Source organism: Siphateles boraxobius, unplaced genomic scaffold (assembly GCF_051911475.1).
Source record: "Siphateles boraxobius isolate OS27281-9 unplaced genomic scaffold, OSU_SipBor_1 31, whole genome shotgun sequence".
In the NCBI taxonomy this organism is placed as follows: domain Eukaryota; kingdom Metazoa; phylum Chordata; class Actinopteri; order Cypriniformes; family Leuciscidae; genus Siphateles; species Siphateles boraxobius.
Window position 1 is genome coordinate 18,302,093 of NW_027508931.1, and position 12,908 is coordinate 18,315,000.

Consider the following 12,908-nt stretch of genomic DNA (forward strand, 5'->3'; position numbering starts at 1 on the left):
AGGGGCTCAGTAGCGCCACCTTTTGTCAAAAGTGGGGGGATTAATTTTATCTACAGTAATAAAAATCGGTATGTGTATTGTTCTCCTCCAGCCAGACAACTTTCTAATTTACACTCAATAGCTCCAACCAACAGGAAGTCAGATATTTTGGTTTGAAAATTGTCATTTTATGTCTCTCTCTCTCTGAGCCTACGTCTCTGTGTGTGTGTGTGTGTCTGTGAGTGTGGGGAGGGGGAGGGGGGCTAGATTAACCATTTCACTGCTGTTTGGTCTGGCCTGCATTAAAAAAGAAAATAAATGTCTTACGCCTTGTATTTTTTAAATAAGTTGTATTAATAAGTAAAGGCATATAACCAGTTGAATTGTAGTGCATTGAAAATAGTTTTATATAATTAGTTTATTAATTAAATTAACTTGGTCCATAAACTTGGTCAGAAAATTTGGTCCATAAATTAAACACACTTGCATGTAATATTATGAAACTCGGTACACATATAGATCTCATCGGGCCAAACAACTTTAAGCCAGCCCAACAGGAAGTGGGCTATTTTGGTCTTAATGTGGATTTTTGGCAAAATCAGCCTCTGATTTTTTACCCACTCCTCTTAAGTGGTTTATTCAATTCCCACCAAACTTTTTCAACATGGTGAAAATACATTAAAGAAGCTAAATTGTGAATGGCTATTGAATATCTCAAATTGTTTTGCTATGGCGAGGGATTAAAGTCATGTCAAAAAAGTAAACACTAAAAGCCTCATATCTTCTAAAAAATTAATTATACACCATTTATTTCTAGATAAAATTACACAAATATCAGAACTAAACCCATTTTATTCTTGTATTCAATTTAAGAATAATGTACAAGTTTAAAAACAGCCAGAATGTGCTATTCAGTTAAAAAATAAATACATCAAGTAATACAAAGGGCTATACTGCCCTCTTGTGTCCAAAATGATATCAACTAAGTACATAAAACTTTTTTTATCAGGTATGGCTATTGTAATTAAATATAAATATATTAGGTATGTGGCTGTGAGGATCTTTTCCCACCGGTTAATCGACGTTAGACACCAGCGAGGCCTTTTAAATCGCTAATATAAAAGTGAAAGTAAAGTATAAGGACGTCCGCACGGACATTTATAGTGGTGGCGCTCGCAGTGCGCTCGAATGAATTTCTATGGAAGTAGAAATGAAAAAACGTTCGCTCTGTTCTGCTCGCTCGTCGCCATGGACGCGCACCGTTATGAATGCCAGTGCAGCCGCATACTTTTTAGTGTCACTTTAAAATTAGCACCATATCGGGGGCCGATTGTTTCCGGTTTTCAGGTAAAACACAACAACAAATGAGTAAATGACAGATTCGCTTAAATAGGCGCTTTTACACAAAATATTCCGTCATCATTTTTTTTCAGTCAGCTCTTCACTCTCGTGATTAATGAATTTTGACTCCTGTTGCTGATCTTTGCTGCAACTTTCGTTCAGCTCACAATTTAGTAAGCAAACACGCTTCAAATGTGTTTTTATTTTATTTTTGTGTATACATGTGTGTATATATATATATATATATATATATATATATATATATATATAGCTTATGTTTCAAATATGGGTTAATTAACAATCGTTGGAAAGAATGATACTTTTAAACATATCACTAAACCGTCATTAGGTGTCGCCAGACGACCGTCTTAATGAGCGAGTCATTGATTCATTCGTTCAAACGATTCGTTCGAACGGCTGAGACATTCATGAATGAGACAGATTATGGATTGGTCGTTGAATCTTTGAGTCAACCGATTCGTTCAAAATGCTGAATCATTTAGTAATGAGAACGCGTTGCTGTGAGATCCTCGATGGTTCTGCTGTGATCTTTGTTTAACTATTTTCGCTGCTGAAACAGAAAAAAAGTCAATATTGCATCTAAAATGTAAGTGATTTGACGTGTGTGTGTGTGTGTGTGTGTGATTGTGTCTGTTACAGTGATTGTTTAACCCTTGTTAAAGTTTAGGCCTTGTCTTTTTGGATATATATCTTTTTATATAAAAAAAATAGCATACAACCCATATATTTTAAATGTATTGTTTGCTTTAAATTACATTGAGATTTGTATGTTTGGTAATTGAACCTGAATGAATTTTAAATGAATGTGCTATATTTCAGATCATATATTTGTTTTCCTTAAAATTTGAACTAACACTAACTTTATTCTCATCTGAATGATAGATTATTTATTTATGTATAAAATAAAAACACATTTGATTTTTCTTTTTTAATCAATGTAGAATGTGTAACTGAAAAAATGAACAGATTAGGGCTCTGTTCGAGGACAAGAAATGAAAACCAATGCAATATGATGAATGTCCAAAAGATTTTTTTGCTTTTAAACTATGTGTGTGTGTGTGTGTGTGTGTGTGTGTGTGTGTGTGTGTGTGTGTGTGTGTGTGTGTGTGTGTGTGTGTGTGTGTGTAAGAGATTTTGGTTGGGTGACAGTTGTAGTTTAGCAGTACAGTTTGACAAAAGCACAATGTTGTGTTTTATTGCGATTGTACACAAATATAAGTAAACACTTTGCAGTTTGAATAATGTCCTGTATGAACAAAAGGACGGAGTATGTTTTTATGTCTACATTGTTCAATCACGCCTCACACACACACACACACAAACTATTTTTCTAATCAGATCAGGCAAATATTCTGTCTTGGCACACTTCATATAACTTTCAAACTTGTGTACTTATTTCATGTGTCCATTAAGTCCATGAGACCGTAGTGTGTCTCATTTTTCATTTTAGGTTTCAGAAGGTTGCTCACGCATACTTTGTGGTTGATATGTGCCCTCAATGCACACTTTTGCAGAGCCCACACCAATGCAAGCTCTACAGCACACATCTTCTCAAAGGTCAAAGCGGGGTTGCGTTATTGCCCGTCATGCACAGTAACCCCAAAGGCACCGGGGTGGCGGTGCCACCGGCTTGTATATATATATATATATATATATATATATATATATATATATATATATATATATATATATATATATATATAGCTGCGAGCAGCGATGAAGGGCCAAAGCCGGCGGCACCGCCACTCCGGTGCCTTTAGGTAACTAAAGGCACCGGGGTTGCGGTGCCACCGGCTTTGGCCCGTAATCGCTGCTCGCAGCTATATTAATAATAATAATCCTTAGGAAAACAATAGGGCCTTCGCCTTTTCAAGGCTTGGGCCCTAATAATCCTTAGGAAAACAATAGGGCCTTCGCCCTTTCAGGGCTTGGGCCCTAATAAATAATCCTTAGGAAAACAATAGGGCCTTCGCCCTTTCAGGGCTTGGGCCCTAATAAATAATCCTTAGGAAAACAATAGGGCCTTCGCCCTTTCAGGGCTTGGGCCCTAATAATCCTTAGGAAAACAATAGGGCCTTCGCCCTTTCAGGGCTTGGGCCCTAATAAATAATCCTTAGGAAAACAATAGGGCCTTCGCCCTTTCAGGGCTTGGGCCCTAATAATCCTTAGGAAAACAATAGGGCCTTCGCCCTTTCAGGGCTTGGGCCCTAATAAATAATCCTTAGGAAAACAATAGGGCCTTCGCCCTTTCAGGGCTTGGGCCCTAATAATAAATAATCCTAAGGAAAACAATAGGGCCTTCGCCTTTTCAAGGCTTGGGTCCTAATAATAATAAAATATAGCTGCGAGCAGCGATTGCGGGACCAAGCCGGTGGCACCGCCACCCCGGTGCCTTTACCTAAAGGCACCGGGGTGGCGGTGCCGCCAGCTTTGGCCCTTCATCGCTGCTTGCAGCTATATTTATATATATATATATATGTATATATATATATATATATATATATATATAAATATATATATATAAAAACAAGCCGCCACCCCGGTGCCTTTAGGGTTATTGTGCACGACGTGCAAATACGTAACCCCCGCTTTGACTGTTGAAAAGAAGGGTGCTGTAGAGCTTGCATCAGTGTGGGCTCTGCAAAAGTGCGCATCGAGGGCACATATCAACCCCAAAGTATGCGTGAGCAACCTTCTGAAACCTACAATGAAAAATGAGACAGCCTACGGTCTCATGGACGGACACATGAAATAAGTACACAAGACCGAAAATTCATATGAAGTGGGCCATTTGGGGACAGGGCCTATGATCGTGAACCACAATAGCCACATATATGAGATCATTTAAATTTACAGTAATTTTTAGGTCAATATGTTTTGCAGCACTTAAATGTGTAAATCCAGAAGCCCCGGATTTATCTGGAGGTCTTTGTCCTTTGCCTGTCAACCTGGTTTGTCTCTGCCTTTTCTGTTCTGCCCTGTTTGCCATTGTTCACCCTGCCTGTCTTGACCATTCTTAATAAAAAAGCTGCAAATGGATTCCCCTGCCCTGACCCTGCCTCGATACAACACATATGCTGCATCTGCTCGCTATCTGCCGATCGGCGATCTTCAGCACTGATGATGTTGTAGGAATAGTGCGCTCTGGTTGGTCTGGATTATTCTAGAATTTTTATTTTATACAGAAATAAGTTATTTATAATTCAGATGATATATATATATATATATATATATATATATATATATATATATATATATATATATATATATTAGTGCTGTCAAACGATTAAAATATTTAATCGCGATTAATCGCATTAATGTCATTAGTAACTCGCGATTAATCGCACATTTTTATCCATTCTAAATGTCTCTTGATTTCTTTTTGTTCATTATTTTTTCTCATTTTAATGCTCTTATCAACATGAAAAAAGTGGATTGCTTGCTTTGTGCACATTTTTTTTTATTGAAAACAACATAGGCAATACTGTGTTCAATTTCACACTAACGTTCTCACTTGGAGCAAATAATTTCTTTGTAACACAATGTAACACTGTCCATCAATAAAAGGGTGAAAGAAATACTGACAAGGTACTGATATTGATGAGGGGGCGGAGAATTCGCATCAGCTGTGTGTGTGTGCTTGGCCATCATCAAGTAGTACTTCAGACTGGACGTGCTGCGATGATGATAGCTCAGTTCATAACGACAAAACACACAGATCACTTTGGTCTAGTCAATGGAACCATTTGCCAACTTTTTAAAACTAAACTTTCCATTCAGAATCTTATTGGCATCCATTTCGGCGTCTCGCGCTCGTCATCCACTCAAAATGTAACGTTAACCTATTTGGCCGGCTCGCAAGCCCAAACAAGTGTGTGTGCGCGTGCCTGTTGTTTTGTTTCCGGTCTAGCTAGATCCACTTGCGCTTTGGTCGACGAAGCAACAAAGCTTCCTCGCACGGCGCAAGCCCTTGAAATGAATGGGTTTCATAGCGCAGCGCCGCGCATGCTGCGTCCTGTTGCAAAAGCATGTGAAAAAAAACTACAAAGTTTGCTAGACCAAAAAGACCGTTAATCTCGCGATAAAAAAATTAATCGTGTTAAAATGGTTTTGCGTTAACGCCGTTAATAACGCGTTTAACTGACAGCCCTAATATATATATATATATATACAGTGTTGTGCAAGTTACTTCCAAACTGTAATACATTATATATTACTTGTTACTGTTATTTAAAAGTAATTCATTACCTTACAATATTACTGTCTCAGAATTGTAATGCGTTACATTACTCCTGTATTACTTTTGAGTTACTTTCACCAAAATAACTATACAGAAGTAGAACTTAACATTCTAAAATGACTAGAGCTGTAACGATATGCGATATGAAACCGAAATCGCGACACTCAGATCCACGAACCTGCAGAATGGCGACACACCCCTTCCAACTCCCAGCGTTATCCATACCGTCCAGATCCAATTCTACCACATCTTTAAATTACTATTAGTATTATTTGAAGTTAACTTAACAGTATAAAATATTAGGGCTGAACGATTAATTGCATTTGCGATAATATCGCGATATCATGAAATGCGATTTTGTAACCGCAAAAGCTGCGATTACACTGGTCACGTGACACGCGAGAGAAAAGCAGTCTGCAGATCAAGCATCAACTTGACACGCTACGCATAGGTCTGGCATACAGGAAAGAACAGGTTTTTTTTATGTATTTGATATTGTGTTATTTATTCTCTCTCCAACAATTCTGGATAGATTCAGAGAATTTCAGAATCGAGTCTGAGCTTAGTTTTTAAACACAGATGCCTGATGACGCTGCGCGTGCTTTAGAAACTACCGTATTCTGCTTGCTTCTAATCTCTCTCTCTCTCTCTCTCTCTCTCTCTCTCTCTCTCTCTCACACACACACACACACGATACCGCTCGAACCTTCCGAAAAATAAGCTTTCATAAAGTTCGGGGTTTAAGAGAATTACAAGGACAGTCGCGGGCTTCATTGAGGTTTTGCCGCTTTGATGTTAGGCTACTCCTGCAATGCGCGGTCTTGGCCGCCAGAATTTTCCTTACAAATGCTCCACAAAGGCATTATTTATGTATTTTTGAATGCAGTTGGCTTATATATTAAAAAATATGAAAATCACTGAGAAAGCTGCTTTCATTTTAAAATACTTACGCGTGCTTTGTGAAGAGTGCTCGACTCATGCATGCGGCTGTGAGTGACTCATTGGTTAAATGTACTTGCATCTCAAAATGCTTTTATGACGCGAAATTAATGTAAACACGGTCAGTTATATCTTAACCCAACAAGACAAACCACATTTACAATTTCAAAAGAGATATGTGCATTAGTGTGAATGCAGCTTATCGTACGGGGGAAAATCAGTGCAGCTCTTGAATGGAAAACGTTCAGACAGCCTACTTTTAAATACTGAAAACACTCTTTGTTTATTGCTTGTAATGTGTTTTTGTTCCTCTTTATTTACTAGCTTTTATATTTTGAAGCTATATTAGTTTATAGCCCATTTAAAATTCTTAACATGTAATTGGTTTAATTAAAGTTTATATATATATATTTAAAGTATGTATATTTACACATGTATTTAAATACATATTTTAAGTGTTAAAGATTAATTAATGAGAAAAAATAGATAGGATCATAAGCTGCCTAAAGATTCCCATCCCTACTGTACAATGATTTATTGCTTGTCTTTGTCGACTAATACAGAAGGTAAAGAAATTAAAGTTATCGCATATTAAATCGCAATCGAAATATTGGTTAAAAAAATCGAAATTAGATTATTTTCCATAATCGTTCAGCCCTATAAAATATGTAGACCTACACCACAAAACTAGTTGAGGATAAATTATTTAAAATTTGGGAATTCCAGCGTTATGGACATGACATTTGCAGACTTGCAGTCAAAACTTATATAATTATATAAATTCTCAGAAAATGCATTAATACCAAAATATTGAAACGTCTGTTTATCCATAGGTTCCTCCCAGAAAGGAGTCCAGACATTAGAAAAATTTCAGTCTACAAATGCGTTTTATATTTAATATTAGGGAAATCTACAGTCATGTGTGACAAAAAAAAAAATCTTTAAAGTCCCACTCCGATCATATTTTTTAGCTATTTTTAAACATTCCCAGTGGTCTTTAAATTATGATTATGCCATTTTTAGCCAAAATCACAAAACCTGTGCCGTTTTCTGGGACTTCGCTTCAGCAGAGCGGCAGTAGCCCATTAGAAATTCGCCTCTGCGTTGTGGGCGGAGCCGTTGGCACGGAGGCATGGGGACGACCCTCCCCCTCCCCGTTGCTGAGAGCTCTGTCTCTCCCGCTAGCTTACATCCCCAACCTGTCAATACCGGTGCAACAAAAATGGAGAACAATATTGGAGCTATCCAGTCGTACAGTTTTGAGCCAGATGCCAGCTCGGACGAGGAACAAGAGGACGTACATAGATCTAGTCGTCTACAAGTGGATGTATCAGAATGGTAACGTTATTGTTTTTGTAATCTCTTGAATTGACTATTTCAGGCCAATAACTCCTAATAACATGTTAGTAAATAAATATGTTTGGGGACATGCTCCAAACATTTAGTCAGATTAACCTTTTTGAAGTTTTCATAGCTATCACACAAAGAATAAATCATAGTGCTGCAGAATCAAGTTTAAATTTAAGTTTACTTATAGAGCACATTGAAAACCTAAGTCTAAAGTTTAAAGATCAATTGTGCATGTATTTATTATTCCCCCTCCCCTATCAGGTGTTCTTGTGGTAAATGCATTACTATGCCCATTGCTACTGAGAATATTTGCTGCTGGGAAATACCCAAGGTAGATTATATGATGCTATAAATTACTTATTTACAATTGTATTGATAATTATTTTGTCTCCAATATAGGCCACTGTCCACATAATTGATGCTGTCTGTATTTTTCCCCTGTAGGTTGTTGTCAAACTAAGGGCTCTACTGCAGCCTCATCCTACCCGCATGAGTCTTCACCTAGGATTAGAGCCAGTGTGCCTAGATGAATATGCACTTGAAAATGCCCTCAATATTTTCAGAGCCCTCCATGGCCCTATGCTAGTAAATGTTTATAATGCGTAAGTAAAATACTGTTAAACAGTTCGTGCACATCAAAAGATGCATAGGAGAAATCACAAGATCCCACATTGTGTTGTCTCAAAAATGTCTGTATTTCGGATTTTAGTAGTACAAAATATTGAAACAAATAATGATTTACTAAAACATTAATCACATTTTATTTATATTATTATCAAAGTATAAATTTAAGTATATACAGTAGTTACAATCTTGCATTTTTTTCCCAGGCAGAGGAGGTATCTGGCCTACCGCCAGTTTGTCAGCTGGGTGTGGGGGTACTTGGGCCATGGCAATAGGATAGTGATCCCATCCTGTGTCGTGGTCAGAATCCACCAGCAGTATCCAGACCCTGAGGGAAATTATGTTGGCTTCTTACACCACTAGATGATTGCCTTTTTTCAGATGAAGAATAAAAAAATAAAAAAATAAATAAAAAGATTTTGAAAAAAATTGGACTTTACTATTCTCTTGAATTATAAAACTATAACTCTCTCTCTCTATATATATATATATATATACACACTCACCTAAAGGATTATTAGGAACACCATACTAATACTGTGTTTGACCCCCTATAAACGTTGCGTACGCACAAAAGAAGGCGTACTCCGCTCTCTACGCAATAATTGGTATTTATAAAAATATGGATGGTAATAAAATGCCATGATGCCATCACAATGCCTAATGACGCACAAGAAGTTACGTTTCTTGGCTTTCCTCTCTGTGTTTGCCATGATTTCGCAATCGATGAATATTAACTTGTGGGCGTTTCACGGAATAGAAGCCGCAAAAGCTGCGCTACATTTAGAATTGATTGTGATTTATTAAGGGAAAAATGCGTAGGATGTGCGTGCGCACGGTTTTATAAATCCAAATATTTCTGTGCGTACGCACGTCCTATGTTTCATCCGTACGCCACTTCTGACGCAAATCCTATGCAAAGTTTTATAAATGAGGCCCCAGGAGATTGTCTTGACCAGGACCACACTAATGCATTAATGAGAAATTGAACAGGTGTTCCTAATAATCCTTTAGGTGAGTGTATATATATATATACACACAGTTAATATTAATATCCTCTCTGTGTTGTCCTGACCCTGACTCCAGGCACTGTCTGTTAATGATTGAAATTAAACATCATATGAATTAAAATAATCAACCAGAATAGACTGCCATGACATTTGTGTTTGACGTCTGCCAAGACGCTAAATAAATAAAGTACATCAGTGGCTGAAGCGAGATACATAGGCAGCAACAGCCTCTTGCTTGTCTGGTCTGTGGAACTGTGAACACAGGGTGTCTGGGATATTCAGTTCCTGAAGCTCAACAGTGAATTTTGCTGGTTCATGCAGCACCTCGTCGAAGAAGACGCGCATTAGGTTGTCCACATAGGCTGGGAAGAAAAGATAATCATTAATCTGTATGTACCAAAAAAATAAATGAAAAATAAAACAATTATTGATATGTCTTTAATCTACCATATGATGGTTTTTTCTTCAGTGGCTGGATCGTGTGTTTTCCTTTCTTGTGCTTGGGGTATTTGATCTTGTATGCTGGTGTTCCGTCTCTAGACGTCAGCTGTTCCCTGTTTCCATTTTCATTAAAATGCAGCGAAGCGAGATACAACCTGAAATCACAAATATATAAAATGGCCATTCCAAAAAAAAAAAAGAATAAATTCCAACCTGGATTCAACCAAGAATATAGGTGAGAGACAGGTGTGTGCTTTTCCAAATAACAAATAAATTGACTATTCTGTTTACCTGCATAGCATTCCCCTGTAGGAGAAGATGACATTTTTGGGGGCAAATCGCAGAATGACGCTGTGGAAACCCTCAATGGCCGATGTTTGGTGCCTTGGGCTGAGTTTTGCCACACCTTTTAAGAGGTATTTGTTTGACACAATCCTCTGCAGTTTAAACAAAGCCGTTGATGCTGCAATTAAAATAGTGATAGAATTAATATTAGAATATAATTTTTCCCTACACATATCCAATATCACTTTTAGGAAAGTTGTGCAATAGCACAAACAAGTTGGCAAATTATTGTTGATATGTATTATTTATAGCAAACAAAAGCATGGATACCAGTACACTACATGATCTTGAGATTACATGCCTGATTTCAACCACTTTTTGGGGCGGCTTCCATCCAAGGCAGGGTGCAGACACTCAGGGAAGAGGACGTTGTCATGGCTGTGGATGTTCTGGACATGATTACTGAACGATGTCCACTTAGCTACAGCTTCTTCACCCGATGAGGAAGAGATGGCACACCAGTACAGATGGTTTACCAGGCTCTGCTGCCATCTCTTTAACTCATCGCAGTCCTTCATCTTTGCCAGAGCCTCCACTTTCTTCGAAACACCTGAATGGCGAGAATGAGCAAATGGAAGTCTGTTACTTGGGACCGTGTATATCACAGTTCAAGAACCATGTGAATAAAAAAAAATTTATATTTACTTCACCTTTGGCAACATGCCAAACATCATAAAAGTGCTCAATATCGTTCCTCTCAATTCTCAAAAACTTCTGGATTTGAGAGTGTCTGTCAGTGACAATTGATGCAACTTTCACAGCAGATTTTTCCAGGAAATCGAGACTCCTAATCAGGCCCTCTTTCTCCATTTTGGCACTGCCTCCACATTCGTTACTCTGTGGGGTTAGAGAAAACAATAGTGCACAAACACATGATTTTTTTTATATTTCACATCAACATTCTGTCATAGGTGAGATATTAAAATAAATGATTAATGCAGAAGGTCAAAATGTCATATTTCACCATGTTACATTTATTTTCATAGATTTATTTCAAACTATATGAATTATTCAGGTTTTGCAATTGAGCATAAATGAATAAAATCTAATTCAGAAATAAATTAAATGTTTTTATTGGGCTCCTAGACTTCTGGGGGACTTCTCAACCCTCAAAAAGTGTGAATGGGTGCTCAATACTCAAGCAATTAAATGACAAAAAAAAATGCACAAAAGTACAGGACAATATCCTGTACCTTTTGTACTAAGTGGACATGTGCCATAATCTCACCTGCACCAACTGGACATCAATAATTTTTCCCGTGTTGAGGTCCATCATTGAGTAAGAGCCATATTTTGCACAGTGTCCCGGGCTGTCGGCTCTCATGTCACCCCCAAGCTCGGCTCCCCCAGGCCTACTCTTTGTTTCCTGGATCAGGTCTGCTTGGGTCCGCTTCCACACAGCGAAAACACATGGCTCCATAAATGATGAGGCATGGAGGAAATATGTGCTCTCTACTATGTTGCAGACTTTGAGTGCAGACAGAACCTGTAACACAACCAAATCTTGATAAGTTGATTATGTTTTGAAATTAGACATTAGAAGTTACACACACATACTTCCATTAATGCTGTATTTTTTTATCCACTTCTTGCTACATTTATGCACATTTATGTACTGTTACTTACTTTGCTGATCTGTCTAAATGACGTGCCAGTAAAGTGTACTGCAGCAGATAACTGCAGGTTGCCTGCTGGGGTGCTGCCGATGATCGGCTGACTTTTCCACTGCCTGGAGTAGTCACAGAAAGGACATTTCTGTCTGATTGACAAAAATGTTCCCCTGACATACTTCTCCAGCTCACATGTCCGCTGACAGATTGGACAGTCATGGAACAGAGCAAGGAGGCAATCTTCATATACAACATATTTTACAATATCTTGTATTGGTGTTGGAGGGCTGTGGGGTGGGTGGAGGATGAAATATATTATATTACTTCATCTATCTTTTCATAAAACGTAATACAGCAATTCAACTACAAAGTAATTTAAAAAAGAATATTTAAAGAATTGTATTATAAAATAAAGGAATTCAAATCAGCAATATCAATCCATTTTCTGAGATCACAAAATGAGTAGATTGTGAATATTATTCGTATTTGTAGTTAGTGTGTAAACCAGGGAAAAAGTTTTTTTGAAAATATGTAAAAGATGCAGATTTTTGTATAATTGGCAGTGAGTGGTCACCTGACAATGGTTGAGTCACTCAAAGAAGACATGCTGGGGTGATATGTTGACTGAGAACGGTCAACTGGTTCTTCCTCAGAATCATCCAGATCCTCTGTGTCATCCAGCAATGTCTCAAGGCGTCTCCTTTTCAAAGGTGGGGGCCTTGTCTTGTCCGGTGTTGAAGTAAAGCCTCCAAACTCTGCTTTAACCTCAGTATTGGTTCCAAAGGAACTGGTGGATGGATTGACTTGGATAGCTGTAATATGCCAATTTTAAATATGAACAGACATGTATTACTATGTCTACTACATATAGTCCAGGGGTCAATACACATCCGGTGACACTATTTCATAATAATAAGTGACATTCACATATTCAATTTTAAGAAACGGTGCATACAAAGACATCACCAATATACTAAGACAACACCAATGAACACTAGCACAGATATT

At 37.7% G+C, this 12,908-nt stretch overlaps 1 protein-coding gene across 1 annotated transcript in view; it reads right to left on the minus strand.

Annotated features, from left to right (window-relative positions):
• Positions 1-9,575: 9,575 nt before the first annotated feature.
• LOC143696992 (uncharacterized) overlaps positions 9,576-12,908 on the minus strand; it is a 4,407-nt gene continuing 1,074 nt past the window's right edge. The window contains exons 3-10 of the mRNA XM_077193950.1: positions 12,475-12,712; positions 11,917-12,187; positions 11,519-11,776; positions 10,941-11,127; positions 10,592-10,840; positions 10,237-10,408; positions 9,952-10,100; positions 9,576-9,866 (exon numbers count right to left, since the gene is read on the minus strand). Coding sequence (XP_077050065.1) covers positions 9,697-9,866; positions 9,952-10,100; positions 10,237-10,408; positions 10,592-10,840; positions 10,941-11,127; positions 11,519-11,776; positions 11,917-12,187; positions 12,475-12,712 — 1,694 coding nt within the window. The 3' untranslated portion in view covers positions 9,576-9,696. The remainder of the gene's footprint in view (positions 9,867-9,951; positions 10,101-10,236; positions 10,409-10,591; positions 10,841-10,940; positions 11,128-11,518; positions 11,777-11,916; positions 12,188-12,474; positions 12,713-12,908) is intronic.